Source organism: Triturus cristatus, chromosome 3_2 (genome assembly GCF_964204655.1).
Source record: "Triturus cristatus chromosome 3_2, aTriCri1.1, whole genome shotgun sequence".
Lineage (NCBI taxonomy): Eukaryota > Metazoa > Chordata > Amphibia > Caudata > Salamandridae > Triturus > Triturus cristatus.
Window position 1 is genome coordinate 214,601,030 of NC_140584.1, and position 20,189 is coordinate 214,621,218.

Sequence of the window (20,189 nt, forward strand, 5' to 3'; positions counted from 1 at the left end):
ATAGGGATTTTAATGTAGTATTTTTCACCTCACCACGAGCACTTATTCACGTTCATTTCTGACCACTACTGTCAGTGCCAGCAGGTCTTCCTCCAGGTGGAGGTCAGCATTTTACAATAAACTGACCCAAAGATGTTGCTGAAACAGTACACAAATGGCGCAGAATGAAAATATACCGCCTTTGACCTGTGTAGATGTATGAGGGTCTTTTTATAGTGGATACAACCAATAAGACCATGGCACCACAGGACAAGTGATCCATCCTCCCCCCCTTGTGATTTGATATATTGGGTTGGCCAGAGAGGCTTAAAGTGGCATCTGTGGCTTCCTTTGGTTGAAAGCATTATGGATTGCTAACATCCACACATCATGACTGTGCACTGTGGTGGCAATGACCTGGGCACTTTTACTGGGGTAGGATTAGAAATCCTAATTAGGGATACCTTTGGAAACTAATGGCACTTTAACCTCACACTGCCATGGTGTTTTCCAACATATGCCAGAGACAGAAATGGAAATGGTCATCTGAATTCTGTCCACAGATAGTCAAAGCTAGGATATATGTGACTAAAGCTGTTTCTGCATTTCTGAGAGACGATAACATGAGCTCTATCCACAAAAATAACATGAGCTTTGACATGGATGTCATTTACAAAGCTGATGGAGTGCAGTTTACAGAGAAAGGCAACAGGGTGCTCCTGAACAATTTGGAAGACTGCATCCTATTTTATGTGTAGTGACGACATACAGATATTAAACATAAAAGCTCTTTTCAGAGCTACCCTATTCCCCAAAACACTTTTCTTTGTGAATCCTTTTTTCTTTTTTAAATTTCTCGACTCTGCAGATCCATTGCAGACCTGCAAACCAAAAGTGCACCCTCAATGCAAAACAACACATCAAGATTTTTCTTGAAGATAGCTCTGAGTTGAACTATAAGTGCATTAGTGTCTGAGTAGGTCTGTGAGTGGGTCCATGTGTCTCTGAGTGAGTCTGTCAGTGGGTGCATAAGTGTCTGAGTGCGTACATGAATGTCTCAATGGGTGTGTGAGTAAGAGTGACTCTCTGAGTGGATGCATGTATCAATGAGTGGGTGTGTGAACAGGTGTGGGAGCATCTGAGTGAGTCTGTGAGTGGGTGCATGACTTGCTGAGTAGGCCTGTGAGTGGTTGCATGAATATTTGAGTGAGTTTGTGAGTGGGTGTGTGAGAGTCTCAATAGCTCTGTGAGTAGATATGTAATGTCTAAGAGGGTCTGTGAGTGAGGGCCAGACTCTCTGAGTGGGTGTGTGACTTGGTGCATGAGTCTTTAATTAGATCTGTGGGTGTGTGCATGACTGTCTGAGTAGGTCTGTGAAGGGATGATAAGACTCTGAGTCTGTGAGCGTGTCACTGTGTAAGTGGGTCGGAAAGTGGGTGTATGAGTCTATGAGTCTTTGAGTCAGTCTATGAGTAGATGTGTATGTGTCTGAGGGGCTCTGTGACTGGCTGCACACATGTCTGAGAGGGTCTGTGAGTGGGTAGACAAGTGTCTCAGTGGGTCTGTGAGTGGGTGCATGACTGTCTGAATGAGGGTGTGAATGCATGAGTCTCTGTGTAGGTCTCTGAGTGGGTGCATGAGTGCCTGAGTGAGGATTTGAGTGGCTGCATGAGTCTCGGAGTGGGCCTTTGAGTCAGTGCATGAGTTTTTCAACAGGTCTGTGAGTGGCTGCATGAGTGTCTGAATGGGTCTGTAATTAGGTGCATCATTATCTGAGTGGTTCACTGAGTGGGTGCATCATTGTCTCACTGGGTCTGTGACTGAGATTGTGGGTCTCTGAGTAGATCTGTGAGTGGGTGTGAAACTGTCATTGTAGGTCTGTGAGTGGGTTCATGAGTGTCTCAGTTGGTCTATGAGTGGGTGCATGTGTTTCTGAGTGTGACTCTCTGAGTGGGTCTGTGAGTGGGTGCAAGAGTGAGGGTCTGCCAGTATATGTATATGTGAGTGGGTTTGAGAGTCTCTGTATGGATGTAAGTGTGGGTGTGAAAGTGTCTATTTGTGTATACTAGTGGGTGCAAGACTGTGTGTATGGGTGTCAGAGTGGCTGTGAGAGTATCTGTCTGGGTATGTGAGTGAGTGAGACTGTATGGTTGTAAGCGTGGGTGTGAGAGTGTCTCTATAGGTGTAAGACTGAGTGTAAAAGTATAAGTCTTTATATTTATTGAGACACGCAAGATCTGTGGATTCTTCACAGAGTTACACAGGGGCCACATTGAGGTCAACAACGGTTCAGCGGATCTTGTGAGTGGCAAAAAAACATTTTGGGGAATTTCAGACCCCAGTACATATGCTTAGCCCTCTTCTTTTAACTCACACAAGGGGTCATGAAAGATTCCACCTGACCACTTCATTTAATATACAAACAACTTTTCAGTTTCCCGACACATAACATGGTGACCACATCATTTCTCTCAGATTGCGGCAAGCCACTCAGGGCCCTGCAGTGGTGAGGGAAGAGGCGGATCCATCATGGGTGGATCCACAGAGGATCTGCATCCCTAGATATACAAATGTCTCTAAAACTACTGAATGGATTCAGACCAAACTACCAATAGGCACTCTTCCTGACCAAGATCTACTTTTCTGCCAAATTTGGTGTAATTCTGTCCAGCGGTTCGGGTTGTAGTCGTGTCTAAAGTCACTATGGGAATTAACATGGGGAAAACATGAATCACCCCTAAACTTATTATACAGCAGCTGATATGAGCAGTAATTAGTTTTGAAACTTTCATGAAGATTCATCAAATGGCAGCAAAGTTATTGCCAAAACCAAACACTCTCTTCCTATGGAAAATAGGTCCTAACTATAACCACCTACTGGCACCTGCCATGTGATCAAGGCCTGTGAGGGCTGAAACGTGTAATGGCTGACATTAAATAAAACTCTCAGCACGCATTTCATCGTCCGTGCTCCATGTACTGTGATAAGTATTGCAAGCAGTGGTGGAGTGCGTTGATATATATATATATTTGTAAAGCACTTGCACTTTAAGAAAAACTTTGAGATTTAGAAAATTCCTTTTAGTTATGTAATGATATTTGAATTATGTATTTATTTGATAAATGTTTTTCTAATTGGCTAATGAAATGTGTATAACAATATATTGTGAAGCACTGACACTTTCAATGACTAATTTGCACAAAGCACTAGCACTTTGAGATAAATTGTAATTTTTCTATAGTATACAGGATTAAGGAATAATACCATCTTTATTTCCGTGGAAAATATAAAATGAAGAAACATCCATAATGTAAGTTGAATAGGTGCAGATATATAAATGCATTCTTTGGTAGATGTTTGGCAGAGCCATAAATAATTTTTATCTTGTGAGTTAATCTGGACTAAAAATGCAAGGGGTGAAATATCTCTGTGATATATATAAATCCAGAAAGATGAAAGTGAAATATGGCAGCAACATCTGTGAATATAAAGTATTTTGCGTTGTCATCTCTATAGAATAGATGGTGTAAATTGGAACTTTCCAAATAACAAGTCATTTATTTGTATATGCCCCGTGTACATTTAAATATGGCCGACCCTTTCAACCAAAAAGAGTGTGTGGGCATATGTGTGGAAACTTTGATAGTCCTTCTTCATTGTTGTTACTCTTTGATGGAGTATTTTAAAGTAAAAATGATGGTGCTCCAACATCGTGAGCAAGGCAGCTGAGACTGCTGAAACGCGTAGATGTTTATCATCTAAATAAAGATCCGAGTGATTCAACCCTTCTGGAGTGCTGGACGATTATTTCCTATATACTAAGGAGAATCTTATTTTTGAATATATATACATGCAGTGAAAGTAACACCACCGAGGAGGTCCAATGGGGACCAACAGTATAAAATCAGAAACCTGTTGGGACGGAAAGGTTTTGCAACAATGGCAATGCCGGACTATAACCTTTGAGAAAGGTCGCTAAGACTGAAACGCGTCAGGTGCGATGTCCGATGGAAATGCTAAATAAATATTACCAATCATGTGAGCGCGCCTTCCTTCTTGGGTGAAGGATTTTGTGGACATTAATACCGGCTCGGTCCCACCGAAAAGGACGCCCCACCCGACAAGAGCGCCATAATGCCCCGCCATGGACCAAGTTTGTTTGCAGTCGGAAGACACACAGGGGTATTGGCTGCCACCTCGGACCAGCCGAGGCAGGGGTCCGCACAGCCTTCAAAGTAGGCTTGCGAGGGAACATGATTGAAAAACAGCACGAAAACAATAATTAAACGGACATCTGTAGACCAGGCATTCACCCACTGGAGGGTTTGAAATGTGCAAACCACAAGTCCCACAATGCAGTGAAAGTAACACCACCGAGGAGGTCCAATGGGGACCAACAGTATAAAATCAGCAACCTGTTGGGACGGAAAGGTTTTGCAACAGTGGCAATGCCGGACTATAACCTTTGAGAAAGGTCGCTAAGACTGAAACGCGTCCGGTGCAATGTCCGATGGAAATGCTAAATAAATATTACCAATCATGTGAGCGCACCTTTCCTTCTTGGGTGAAGCATTTTGTGGACATATATATATATATTTTTTTTTTTTTTAAACTGAAAACTCAATACATAGATAAACAGCAATGTTAATAGAATTATTACTGACAGAAAATAATCTTGCACAAAGCACTCCAATAATATGATAGGGGTGTTTCCCAAAGTGCAACATTATTGCAGTTCTCCATCAGTATCATGAACGTTTATCATACATAAGAACAGTATCGTATGCCAGTTCAATTTCCAAACCCTACCCTAGAGAACCCAATTTTACCTCAGTCAGTTGTTTAGTGTTTGCAGAAGTGACCCATGTGAACCTAGCTACCTGATTACTAAAACTCTCATACTTAAATTCTATTTAAAAATTCAATAATCAGTTACCTTATATAATAAGGCTTCCTTCTCGAGCACTATCTCCAAGCAAAATATGTCTTCTGTTCTTGAAATGTAATAATCTTTAAAATGGTTCTCTGTAATCAGTCATTTTTTTAACTATTATTTTTCCAAATGAAATATAATCCCCAAAGACTTCTTATTATTAACACCTAGAGGTATTGCGCACTTACTTTAGTGTTAATTTGCATTGCAGAATTCTTCTTTTAGTTCATTTCCTCTTGAACTTGTTACTCTTATGTAGATATTGAGCAGCTAGCTGAATTATCTCGTCTTTATAGAAGTGACCTATTAGAATATATATATATATCTGTCTCACCTAAGTACTTCTTTTACGTTCTTGTTAGCCCCATTCCTATAGTTTCCCAATTCTCATAAACCCCCTCTTTCACCTTAGTAGATCAAATTCTGTGCATACCTTGTGCCCCACGCGCACATGGTTATATTTCCGACCTTTTCCATGCATTCACCACGATATAGGATACTGTAAGGAATAATAATGACATTCTAAAATTCCTGTCTCTATGATTCAAAATCAGTAATCATCGTCGTTATATTTACTAACCCCTAGCAATGAAACAGTATCTGCTGCTGTGGGGCCAGATCGCCTCAATTGTAGTTTATGCCACTTTTGAAATTACTGGTGCACTTTCATAGCTGCACCACCAGATTGAATTTCAGGCAAAACATCATTAGATCGTATAAAAACTGGAGGATTCCCAGTGCCTCTAACAGTTTATTGTAACCAAAAATGCACTAATTTGGTAATGCCACTTCAAGCGATTTAATGGATCACTCTAACTCAAGTGACCAAATTGGTGATTTATACAGGAAGATTCTATTTCTTCTGAATGAAAGAGAACTTGTCTTTAAAGCAATTCACTCTTAATTGTGATAGAACATGACCCACCAGGCGTTTCTAATATTAACTGAGCTGCATCTGCACACATCAAGTCCTAGTTCAGTGATTTTATATACGGAACATTGGGGCATATCATCAAGCGGCAGCGATAATTATCGCTGGCCATGTGTAGCATGAACATTTCTATCTCCGGATTCTATCGCCCGGTTAGCACACTATTAACTACGCGCATCGCCGCGGCGATAGAAATCCCAGCAATAGCGGCGAAAAGTGGCAATATCGTTGGATTTACAGCGATAAAAAACACCGATAGGGAAAACATTGTTGATAGGGAGATGCGGACTTAGCTTCACAATCCACCTCCCATGATACATAGAGGTAAGTCAGAAAATTAGTAGGTGTTAGAAACCGGCGATATATACGCGGTTAGCGCAACTTTTCCTGTCGCTAGGGGCGTTAGCGATATCCTTGTTGATAGAGAGGAGCTGTGTTAGCGACTATTTTCGCCTACCTTGCATCTCATTAGTGTTGAGATGCAAGGCGTTAGTGAAATGGGTGATAATACAAGGAAATACACGCTAAAGACAGTTAGCGTGTCCTTGTTGATACCTGTTATAATTGCTGCCGCTTTCCAGCCCAAAACGGCCGCTAAAGCGGTGATAATTGTCTTGATGATATGCGCCTTAATCGTTAAAAAAATAAAGAGAGAACATGCCTCTTTGTAGAAATCCACTCTTTAACGTGAAAAACCGAGCCTCACCCCTTGTATCTCATCCTAACATCAATTGGCACACTACTGGATACAGGCATGGTCCTTAAAACCGCAATGTAATTGAATCTGCAAAAGACATTTACTGTTAACAAAAGTGTAATTTGAAGTGCTTCCACAGACTTTCTTCCGAAAAAGCAGAGAGCTTGCCTCTTAAAAGATATACACTTTTTGACAAGAAAAACACATGCCCTTTAAACCTCAGTATATTTAATATATGAAACAGGACTTTTACTATTAACAGTTGCAGAACTCAAATTAAAATCACAAGGTTGCTTTATTTCAAACTTCAGTCGGAGCACTGATTCTGACAATCCTTCGCCTTTCCTAACCCTCCGTGATTTATCTACTTACCGCCTCTCCTGCTCCAAACTACCTTCCTCCTACTTGATTTCGGTGTACTGCGATGTAACACCCGTGATCCCTTGTTCAGGGATGTCAATTAGTTAATTAACGTCACCAGTTGCAAGTTCGTTCCTTTTCAAATGTTTAAACTGACTGCTCCGTTTTGCTTTTAGAGCCCGAGGCATGCGGCAGAGACGAGATAAAGATAATGAAAAATCTAATTAACGTGTTCCCTTCACTAACTGGTTTTCAAAGCATCAAGTCTCCCCTCGTTTATTCTGAATTAATAAAAATGTATACAAAAATAAAGGCAATGGGGCAGATTTACAAGCTCCTTGCGCTGCCAGTACTTCACTTTTTGTGACACACTGGCAGCGCATTTTTCTGCCCCATATTTACAAGGACAAGAAAAGCCACCCCGCGTGGTTTTTCCTGTCCTTGTACATCTGGCCCCTTTACACGCAGCACTTTGCGCAAAAGGGGCATTCAATGGGTGTTGCTCTGGGTGTTCCCATGCAACGCCCATGTAACAAGACACATTTCCAGATTTACAAGAAATCGTAAATCTGGAAATGTGACTGAATGCTACGCCTCCCCAGGGGAGGCGTAGGGAGGCACAACGAGGAGAAATGTATTAATTTCTCCTCGTTATTTTCCTCTTTCTATACATGCTGCATTCTGCAGCACACACAGAACAAGGAAATAACCTCTAATGATTGTTGATGTACAGGAAGGTGTCCCCTTCTGTACATAAACAATCCTTTAAATAAATGACGTTTTACAAGTTCTATGTGTGCCAACGCAGCACACATAGAATTTGGAAAACGCCCTTTCTGATTGTTTATGTGAAGGAAGGGAACCCTTCCTGCACACAAACAATCATCCCTGCGTCGGCGCATGGCAGCAGCTTGTGCGCCAGCGCACGGTGAAGCACAGAGATGCAACATATTATTGTAAATATGACACATACCTGTGTTTCCAAACTAACGCAGCGCGGTGCAGCCAAATGTCTTGCTGCACTGTGCTGCGTTCGTTTATTGTAAATCTGCCCACATATATTTTCACTATTCATCTTGCGTACTGCATGATCAAACCGCGATTGTCCTTAGTATGCAATACATAGCACACTACCCCTATGCTACAGGATCCTTTCCAATTTAGTAACAAAACACTGCTACTGTGTTTCATATTTATAGATAAACGCTTCGCAATATTTCTTATTGAGCCAGCACTAACTAAAAAAGGAAAAAGAAAGAAATATACATATTCTTACTTTATGCATCAATTATTTATAACTAACCCCCAGGCTATAACCCTTTGTTAGTCTAATTCAGAGGTCTTCAAACGTTTTTGCTCTGAGCCCCGTTAAGCAAAATGTTTTGAGGTCAGACCTCCCTCAAAAGGTTTATGGAAAGGATTGGGAAAGAGGGAGGGACATGGTTGTGTGCAGGGGCCGGGGTTTATGAGATTATTCAGGAGTACTTTTTCTATAGCTCATGAACCACACTAAATATGAAACTTATTAAACAGCAAATGCAAACAAAAACATGTATTGTCCCATAAATACTGCTCCCTATACATGGAGTGCTGTGAGCTCCTCCTTTCCTTGAGGGCTCCTTTCCCTGGGCAGATTATGGTCCCAGGGATCCCAATCCATGGACCCTGCCCTTTATTATTATTTTTTTAAATTATAAAACAATTGAGAAGGGCTTCAAGACTGTCCCTGCCGGCTCCCAGCATCCTGTGGAAGCTAGCATTACTTCTGGACAAGATTTGTGCAAAAGCAATTCTGCTCCGCTTTCAGCAACCAAGAGCATTTTTTCTGCACTTGTTTGCTGAAAGTGGAGCAGTGTTTGCTATGGCTTAGTGGAAGCTGTGCTCCTGCCAAGCCTTGGCAAATTGCAATGTCCAGGGAGTTGGCACTCCGGTACATTGCTGAAGCCGGCCCTGGGAGGTGGCGGTCCCCTGGGCCATTATTGGCTCCAAGAGGGAGGACACTCGACCCCACTCCTTTGATTGTATTTTTCCGTGGGGAGGTGGTGGTCCCGCACTCAATTAAAAAAAAAAGCCCTTTGGAGTTGGTGGTTCAGGGCTGCAGGGGGTCTGCACTGCCCCCACAGCATTTTTTTACATTAAAGCCCTGGGGAGGTGGTGGCTCCTGGTGTGTTTGTGCAGGTTGCTGGAATTATTTTACAATGAAGTCCCTGGTAGGTGGTGGCCCCCGGGACTGAGAGGGGTCTGTGTGCCCCTGCACTTATTTTCAATAAAGCCTCAGGGAGGTGGTGGTCCCAGATGCATCAGGGGAGTCCATACGGGCCTCCCCTGCATTAACATTTACATAATGGAGGAGGTGGTGGTCCCTGGGGCATACAAAGCCCCACAAGAGGGGGGCCTGTGTGTCCCCCTCCTATAATTACAAATCATGTCCCAGTACCTGGCCTACCCGGGGGCCAATAATAAACAAAGTGCAGAAGCCCGTGCTTCCTTCATTTTTACATTTTCAGCCAGACCTGTGGGTCTTACTGAAATCTTTTTTTTTAAATAGTTTTTTTGGCCCTTGGAATAGGACCTTCCAAGAGGCATAGCCATACTCTGCACCCTATTGTTTTTTAATATAATTTGTGAGTCTTGGTTCAACCGAGTCCCAAGATGGCTGCCAACACTTCCTGATTGAATTGTTGTCAGGCAATCAAATTTCTGTAGGGTCTCAGTAGGCTGTTGGGCTCCCAGATATCTCTATTATTTAAGCATCTCTGAAACTGTTGAATGGATTTACACCAAATTACAAAAAGCCCGCCTTATGGACCAGGATCTAGCTTTCTGCCCAATTTGGTGTGATTCAGTTCAGTGGTTCGGGCTGTATTTGTGTTCAATAAATGAAAAATCCCCATAGACATAAAATGGGGAAAACAAGTTTTGGGACCCCCCCTTTTTTCTCAACCCACGCTTGACAGATCACCCCAAAATTTTCAAAACAGCAGCTGAACCAGAAGAGGGGACATTTTTTAGAAGTTTTTTGCAGATTCGTCAAGCAGCTGCAAAGTTATTGTCAAAACAAGAAAGGCTTTTCCTATGGAATCTTTGGTCTTAACTATAAAACTATGACTACCTTCTGGCAACCGCCAATAGAATATATATATAAACAATGAAAAATAATATTAGCAATCATAAAAATGGATATAACAAATAAATAAACTAACAGAATAAATATAAAAATATTAAGCGTAAAAACATTTTATAAAAATAATAAAAAACATAAAATATAGAAATGATTGATAAATATGGACATATGACACTAAATAGCAATAAAAAATAATACGAATGTAGGTTAACAAACATTACATAAAGGATTATTTTACTACTGCCATCCTATAAAATGGTAGGGAAGTACTGAATTGCGGAGGGGTTAGATTTACTATTCCCACTCCAGTCTAAGCAACAGGAGGAAAAGGGTTGGATTCTAGAGGAGTGAGACTTACTATTCCCCCTCAAGTCTATGCAAGAGTAGGGAAAGTGATGGAATCCCGACAGGTTATATTTACTATTCACACTCCAGTCTACATAACAGTAAGAAAACTCTTGAATTTCACAGGGGTTACATTTACTATTCCCACTCCAGTCTAAACAAAAGTATGGAAAGTGTTTAATTCCAAAGAGCTTAGATTTACAATTCCCATTCCAGTTTAAGGAATAGTAGGAAAAGTGATGGACTCTGAAGTGGTTATAATTGCCATTCCCACTCCAATCTGTGCAATAGTAGGAAACGTGTTGGATCAGGAGGTTTAGATTTGCTATTCCTACTCCAACATATGTCTCAATAGGGAAAGTGAAGGACTCCATAGTGGTTAGATTTACTATTTCCACTACAATCTAAGCAACAGTGTGGAAAGTGTTGGACTCCGGATGGGTTAGCTTTATTATTCCCACTACAGGTTTAAGCAATATAGAGAAAGTGTTGGATTTAAGAGGTTTATTATTTAGTATTTCTTATTCAATCTATGCATTACTAAAGAAAGTGGTGGACTCAGGAAGGGTTGAATGTATTATTTCTAATTCAATCCATGCAACAGCAGAGAAGAGTTGGACTCTGGAAAGATTAGATTTACCATTACCACTCCAATTTACATAGCAGTAGGGAAAGTGTTGGACTCTGGGAGGGTTAGATTTCTTACTCACACTCCAGAGTAAACAACAGTGCAGAAACTGTAGGACTTTGGAGGGACTACCAATAACATTCCACCAAATTTTTCATTTTATACAAAATATGTAAACACCTCAAATAAAAACAGATAAAAATCAATGATAAATGGCATATACATATTTTATACAAGCAAAAGAAATTTACAAAAAAATAGCAAAACAAAAAAATTAATTACTTACATAAATTATTGGCATCAATTGGGCTAGACTATGAACAATTTTATAATAAATGGGTCTTGCTAGGCCAATATTAGATGCTGCAATTACGCACGTTAGTGTACTGCAAGCATCCGCTATTAATTGGTGCAAAAAGAGTAAAGTTCTCATGTATGTGCATTATGCCAATTTGTTGTTATTTTTAGGTACAGTTTGCAACCTAGCCAATCTCTTTAGGTATTTTATCCGGAAATTGAACTTGATACACTTGGTAACCACATCAATAACATCTTAAAAAAACATATAGTTCCAGTTTCATACAGGACATAAGTGGAAGACATATTAATATCTTAATATCTTCATAGCAGAGGTAAATGAGGCAATCATAAGGGAAGTAATGCATTTTAAAATGTAGACAATTTCCCTATTGTTAGCTTTCGTGTATACAGCAAATGTGTGAGTTCTGTGTTAAATTCACCTAATAGAAGAGAGCAGGGACTCAGTAGTAAAGACTTACTTTGTTATTAAGTTTCAAGTGACAGAGACCCTAGCCAGTGGCATCGTTCCTGGCAACCACTGGACATTCTACTACATAGGAAATATGCATTATACAAGATACCACACACCTCCCTTCCCATCACTGTCTTGCATGAGAACTTGAGTTTTCTACTTCTATAAATACAAACCTACATACAAAATGAAAGTTGATGATGTATTACTAAATAACACATCAAACTTACACATAAGCCTAAACATAGTCTTTCCAATGCAGAGGAGTCTTCTTAATGCATTAAGATCTCTCCCTGGACACTCTTTTAATTGAGCATTACCCAACAACCACCACTGATACCTGGAGACTCCAATTCGGCAACCAGAGACTCCGTTTCACACACCACAGGATGATATATAGCTACTATTCCATACTTTGTGATCACTTGTTTTTGTTTTTAACAGCATTTTTAAACACTTTAATGATTTTCAGAGGAGTACTGAACTTTGAAACCTTATTTCCCATTCTAAAGGATTTCATTTTAATCCAGTCACCAACCTGTACTAAGGTTCTCTTAACTGCTTTCCGTACATCATACAGCTTCTTTCTCTTTACCATCTTCTCTTTCTCTCTCTCTCTCTACAGCTCTCTACATTGCCTACATGATAATCCACTGCCATTCATCCCTCATTCACCTACACCGTAACCACCTCACTATCGGGAAGCCCACCCTTGAACAGTTGAAAGAGAGTAATTCCCTTTGACGAGTATAGGGTTAAGCGATATTTGCTCACTCTCCTCCTGAGTTCATACTTTCAGTTTACTCCACACACAACAGCTTGTTGCAAACTTTCCTTAAGTTCTTGTATAAACCATTTCACCACACTGTTACTTTCGGGACGATAGAGCGCTGCTTTTTTATGCTTATTGCCTCTCTTCTTTAAGAACATTTCCACTACACTGGATATAGACTGCATCCGATTGACAGTAAGGAGAGTTGAAGGAAAAATCTCCCTCTCAAATAATTCTTGCAAAAATTGTATTATCACTCCAGACTCAACCAAGCTCACCACTTTGATCTCCAACCAGAGAGAAAACATACCAATGCAGATGATGCCATATCTGTCACATGTTTTGATCTTTACCAGACCCAAAATATCCACTGCTATGTCAGCCCAAGGGCTCAAAGCCTGTTCCCTCAGAACCATGGGCTGCGTCCTGCATTTTAACACCTCGTCATTGTGTATGCACTCTATACAATTCCTCACCTCCCCCTCAATCATCATATCCATTGCCGGCCACCAGTATCCTTCTCAAACTCTTTCCTTGGATTTGGCTATCCCCATATAGCTGGCATGCCCATTCTCCACCAACCCTTTCCTCAACGTAAGCCACCAACAATATTTAATTCCTCTTTCACATGTCAAAATCTTATAGCATTTTCCTCACACTCGTTCTTGTCACTCCACCAATCAGTGATCATCATCATGACTTTATGGAGAATGGGATCATCCACTAATTCCATTCTTCTTCCTATATAATGCCATCGCTGATGAGACAGACATTCACCTCTTCTCCAAATTCTTCCACTCCAAAGAAATCATCAAGCTCTAAAATCTCATAAGTGTCACCTAACCTTGAAGTACAATGTGCCAGAAATGTACTGCCACCTGGCACATATGACATGTCAAATTCAAGTTCCTGAAAAACAACCGCCCACTTTCGAATCCTATGAGATATAAAAACCAACCTTTCTTGGAGAACACGTCCCTAGGAGTTTTGTGATCGGTTTTAATCGCAAACTTATGCCTCCAAAAAATTTCCTTAACTTCCTTACGGGCCAAAAGACTACAAAAGCCTCTTTCTCTGCTCCTCTCAAGCCCCTTGATATAAACAATATGGTTCTGTCTACCCCTCTGGATCTCTGCATCAATACAGCACTGAGACCCTTAGAGCTCGAATCCGTCCTTACAAAAGTCACATTGCCAGGTTCAAAACTTCGTAAACATGAAGCTTTATCAAGATTTGTCTTAACATGCTCAAAGTCCTCACACATCTTGCACCAAATGTACTCCTTCTCTTGTCTTAGAAATTCCTCATTCACGCTGTCTTCTCAGCAAATTGTGGCACAAAATTAAACTCAGCCATGGCAAGAACTTTACTAGTTCCTCCATATTTTTAGGTAGGTGCAGGTTCTTAATTGTCTCTGCCAACCTTTTTTAAGGGTTAATGTCAGAAGCTTTTACTGTGTGCCCTGGATATTTGATTTCTTTGACATTAAATGTGAACTTTTTTAATTTCAAAGTTAGACCACTATTTTGTAACCACACAGCACCTTACACATCCTACTGTTATGTTCATCAAAATTAGACCTATATGTTAACACTTTACCCTGGTAAATTTTGAGTCCAGCAATGCCTTCTAGGACCCTCTCCATTGCCCTTTGAAAAGCGGATGCAAAGCCTGGCGTCACCATTGGCTTTCCTTGCCATAACCACCAGAGCAACCCATTCTATTGCTTCTACTTCAGCAATTATCCCACACTTGACCAGCTTATCAAGTTCAGTCTTCATACTAATTTCCATCAACAAAGGAACATTCCTCATTTTAGCCACTATTGGTTTTGTATCTGACTTTAGCCTAATTAGATGTAGATAATCTGTGAGACACCCCAATTTGCTTGAGAACACCTCAAGGAATTCCTTCACCCACTCACTTCACCTTTTGACAATGTTTCAATGGGAAGCATTTCTCTGGCCCTTACAGAGAGATTCTCATTGGGATCCAAATAGACATATAAATCGCATTGGTGGAACCAATTGATAAGAGAATCCACTTTTATTGGAGACATAGGTTTTCCCTGGTATGATTCTGTCTTTAAACTCAATAGTGCCCTAAAGTACCCAAGAAATTCTATGAATTCTCGACCATAGCCCTTGTGGTTTCATATCAGGGCTCCACAATTTCGCCATCCCTTCCAAATGTTGCCCATAGAAATGTTTGAGTATTAGTGTTACTTTGGCACCAGAGTCAAACACATTTTTTACTGGCTTATCGTTAACCAGAACCTCTTTCAAAGGAACTTCTTCAGAGCGTTCCTACACTTGGAAAATAATACCTTTTCAATGTATTCACCATCATAATCACAATCTTCCTTCCTTACTTTCCTCCCATCTTTGGAAGATTTATAACACTTGGCCAAGTGACCTTTGCGACCACATTTCTTGCCCTTGACTTTCCATGCTGGACAATCTTTAATATTTGCCATGTGTCCCAATTTGTAACACCAAAAACAATTGCCTAGAAATATTTTTGCATAACTAGAACTCTGTGAATTAGATGAAGAGTTCTCATGACCCTATTTCTCATGAAACACCGTAACTGAACTTTTGAAAACTTCAGAACATTTCTTATTTTAATTTCTGCATTTCTGTTCCTGCCGCAGTGTCCTCTTGCAGTGTCAAGATATTCTGTTGGGGTTATTTGTGAGCTATATCAAATTAAAATAACATAACATAATTGCTGTAGCTTCACTTTTATCAACTAAGAATGTCTCTTTGTGAATAACCTCTACACAAGCTTTTGAATGATTGTGCATCTTGGCTATTGTGAACATGTCCTGCAAAGAAGGGTTATCTTTTTGCCACATACTTTTCCTGTCTTTATCTAAAGTACACCCCAACACAACCTAATCCCACAAGTGTTGTTCATTTGAGGCATCAAACCCACAAGTAGCACCTAGTCTGCGTAGTTGAGTACTATATTTATCCACAGATTCACCTTGAAGTTGCATCCTCCTCCCAAAGTGGTAACATTCTAATACGGTGCTCACCTTGGCTAGATAATGCAAATCAAGCTTTTTCAAACAGATTTCAAACTCACTTAATCTAGTTGTGCCATTGTCAGTTAAATTAGGAGGATGCTCGAATACCTCTTGACAGTGCATCAACAAAGCATTTTCCGTTCTGCACTATGAGAATTACCACACACTCTAGCATAGTGGCTAAAAACCTTGCTTCATTTGTGCCATTGTGACAGAGGTTCACCATGTGACATGAGAAAAAAATTGGACATTTTGCATGTTGAAATAACCTGTCCTTACAAATGGAACACAGAATTTAAGCGCTTAAACTCTAAAATGATAGATGTGCCTAAACCCAAAAGTTGTAGGCACAAACACTGGTATTTGACTTAACCCATTTGGTGCTTCGCAAGCACTACCTCCCTGGTGCTGCGCACGTCCGTTGGCCAACGCAGCCCCGTCCACTCTTTAATTCTCCCATACTGCGGGAGAATTTGCGCTGCGGTTAAGGATTTAATATTGAAACACAGATACCTGCAAGAAAACACACCCACGTAATTCAATTCACTATGACATGATGAAGAACATTAAGACAATGAATATGTTGCTGGTTGAACACGGCAGCTAGTCTTGCTGCATAAAAGACAGGTTAGGACCTGTCGAGAGCTCTTGTGTCGAAGATAATTTCATTTGAGTACCTGTCAAAAATAGTCACCTTGTCTTAACAGAGATGAACACAGGTCACATACGTTTTCTATGTTTTCTACAGCTTGCTGCTGTATCCATGATGTAGCCTGGGTGACTCATCCCATCACGACACCCTTAAAGTAATGAAGGCACGTTAAGGAACTAAACACCCATGTGCTGTGTGCCCACAACTGCCTGATGAAAGACAGATGACGTAAGATGCTTGGTAGATGCTCCACAGGACATTTCAGCATCTGACTATTTTCTTTACCTGGCAACAACACGCGCAGACATTCACTGTCCCATATGGATACCTTCCCAGAGACTTGTGGTTCCTAGGCAACCAGTTTGAAGCATCACAATTCTTATTATTGTCAGACACGTAGTGTGACATACAGTTCTCATGTAACCAAGTTAATGTTCGCACAATCACATCATAGAGGAGCTTAGTTGATGCCAGTGACCAGCAGACCATGCTGGAGCACTCTTCGCAGTCATATGAAGCGTCTCGTTTTCCGTACGCCAACCAGTCATGCTCAGACCCAAAAGTTGGAAAAAACATACTTCTTTATCAAGTTGCAAGTAACAGAGATCCCATCCAGCGACATCAATCTTCACCAGCCAACTCAGTTCCAGCGTTGGTTTCCCAAGTACGTCCTAGCAACCACCTGGACATTCTAATACATAGGTTATTAGCATTATACACGATACCAAATAGTGCCTTTGTATATTAGAGGAATTTGGAGGTATGCGGTTTCATTCCCTGTAACAAAAGAGAATAGACTATACTGGGATCTGTTAGGAGTTCCAGGGCACATTTCTGAATGGGAAAGCACCCACATAACACTTTGTAAATATTCTTTGACTAAAGCATGTGAAATGTAAGCTTTCTAAAGTAGTGGGATATGAATAGTTCAATACCCTAGTGTAATTTCATAGCGGCCAAATGCATTTTACTCAAGAAATCTTATCAGAGGCTCATTGGAGTGGAAAGTACAGAGATTAAGCAACACAACACTATCTCTTTAAAAGCAGTATAGACTCAGCATTTATTCTTGTTACATGTCATCAGCTTGCCTAGACATAATTTAATTACCCACTTGAAGTTTGATCTATTCTCTTTGACAGCAACTTTACTTAAGCTGGTCCAATCACTATAGGATTGGAGATTGCCACGATCTCAACATGTTCTAACTTGATAACAATTCTAGAGAGAAGAGCATTAATTTCTTTTTTTGTGGCAATTTTAGTATGAGAGTATGAGAATTTGTTGCCAATAAACTGTGTGCTTGGGGTCACTAAGTGCCATCCTGCATTTTATTTGAAAGCACATAGCTCTTACATCATCCACTGTTTTGAAGTTTTGCAATTATTAGATACATCTATTGTAATTAAATTATAGTATGAAACTAACTGAACTGTATAGGTCCAATTGAATTTTGTATTTGTTACTTAATTTCATAGTACAGTAATAATTGTATGCTATGAAAATTATGCGCATGTGATCAGCATTGTGTGTGATGGATTCACGGAATTGCACCTTAATTGGGACAACAGTACATAAGGACAATCAGGGCAAGAGAAGGATGTTATGGACTGCGAAATACAAAATATGTAAGCATTTTAAACTCTTTCAAATGCTGGTGTTTAAGGGCACTAATTATTATATAATTTAATTGTAGGAAACAGAAGACTCCTCGTGTTTCTTAATTATGCTCCTGATAAATGGCTGGGCTCATGGTCACTGGCCATGGCACAACACAAGCAAATTCCTGCTATTATTGATCATCCTCATTCCACACACGAGAGCCGATGTAGACGAAAAGGCAGAAAATCAGTTTGTATGGAAAACAGGTTAGTGTTCTTTCACTCTTCACAATGTTTTCTATGTCTTTCCATGACAACAAGTACAACAAGATACACTTCTGCATCACAATAGCTAATGTTTGTTCGCAGAGCCCTGTTCTGTTACCAGTGTTAATATAACAGTTCATTAAAAAAGTTAATACATTCTTGGATTCCAGAACAGTCTATTTCAATTGCGTTACATTTTTAATGTGTGATCTCTCACAGGTTAACTTTTCCTTTAAGCCATGGGTTCCCAAACTTTCTTGACCCGTGGCTCACTTGACATATTGGCTTTTGGCCACACCTCCCCATTGTTAGTTTTTTTTGGTGGGTGGGGAGATGTAAGCCTGACCTCTGGAGTATTTCCATTCTTTTCCCTTAAAATAATTGGTTTGAAGCTGATGAAGGTATTGTAATCATAAATGTAATCCTATCCTATGCGCTATGGAGCCCCATGCAGTGTCAAGGACTAATTACAGGGACATGGGATTCTCAGAAAAGTTAACTGTTACTGCAGAGTGATGTAGTGCTCTTTAAAGAGGTGTCTTTAACTCATTATAGAACAGGAATGTTGTTTTAGATCATGGGTGCATTCATAGAGAAGGTCTGCGTCTGCCATCTAGTTTTTTCTTTTTGCACATTATTGCCTCCAGTCAGATGGTACCAGCCTGTCCTTGTTTCCTTGGCAGTGTGGTCCTTGAGACTGAGGTTGGTGTCAAGGATGAATCCAAGTAATGAGTTATATGAAAGTTGGGATCTAAATTGGTCCTGGTTTATGCCACTGACTCAGGTTTGAACTAGCTATTGCTTGTTTTTCTTGGCAAATAACATCCGCTTTTAGGACAGAACATCTAGTTTTGAATGTGGTGTACACACTTTCAAGTAATATGACCTTTCCCCAACAGCGCCCTGTCAGTGCTAAGACTGCAGCAGTGACCTCTCCCTGTGGTGTACCCAATAGGACCCCATGAATGTTTGCTTCCTCGAACAGCATGTCTTTGATATAGGACTCATCAGTGTGAACTTTCTACCAGCAATGCCCTGTGAGTACTGTCACCATTGCACTGTGACTCTCCTACCCTTCCCCTAGTGCTGTAGGGCCTCAGCAGTGTTATCAACCTTCCATTAGTGACCTGACGGTGCTGTAGGAAACCAGCAGCGTGAGTTTTGTCCCAATTATAGATCGACAAGCCAGGGAGAACTGGAAGCTGGCTCCAGTTAAATATCTACCCTTGGTCTGCCATTTTGCCATGGCTAAATGGAGTTGGACCTGGCACCTCAGACAGCGCCTCCATACCTCCTTAATGCAGAAACAAACACTGAATACAGGACAGCTGAGTTGAAAATGGTATTTGAATGAAGAATATGTATGAAACTCTCAGTTTCTCCTGTTGAAGAGTTGTAATTAGAGCACTGCCTCTCTGGTATCTCCTGCTCCTGCTATCAACAGGACAAAGAAATTTCAGGCAAATCGCTTTACTTCACACTAAGATTTTCCTTGGCCAACCAATCTGTAATGTAATTTCTATAGGAATTTTTGAACATGCGACAGGAAAAATGACTGAACGGAATTACACCAAATTCAAATTCAGGAGGCTTGATCTTAATCAGGAAGCTAGATCATAGTCTTGTGATTTGGTGTGCATTCATAGAAACTAAGTTTGAAAAATATTTGTATATCTGGATGATTGGGTTTGCTAGAGCCTTTCAAGAGTCCTGCAGTCACACGAACAGAACAACAGAGCTATCTGATTGGTTGAGAGCGAATTTTTTCCTATCACTGTCTTGTGGGAGCGAGAGACACCCACTGGTCCTGTGGGAGCTCATGCTCTGCTTGGCAAACTGTTGGAAAAACAGAAATGAAATGGCTGCCATTATTGAATATGGGGAAGAATCATGGTATTATGAAAACAATCAGAAAATACCAAGAAAATGGCAGGTTAAAGGCATCCTAACCCCCTATTAATTAAGAGGCATTAGTAGTATGATGAAGCAAACTGTATATAGTTTTAAAAAAATGTGTGATCCTGCCTGAGATCGCAGGAAACTATTATTAGACTCTTGCAGGATATTGAAAAAAAATGGAGAAGCCAGACCCTCCA

At 40.4% G+C, this 20,189-nt stretch overlaps 1 protein-coding gene across 1 annotated transcript in view; it reads left to right on the plus strand.

Annotated features, from left to right (window-relative positions):
* Positions 1-20,189, plus strand: part of THSD7B (thrombospondin type 1 domain containing 7B) — a 2,208,177-nt gene that overhangs the window by 438,974 nt on the left and 1,749,014 nt on the right. Inside the window, exon 3 of the mRNA XM_085647534.1 lies at positions 17,922-18,093. Coding sequence (XP_085503660.1) covers positions 17,922-18,093 — 172 coding nt within the window. The remainder of the gene's footprint in view (positions 1-17,921; positions 18,094-20,189) is intronic.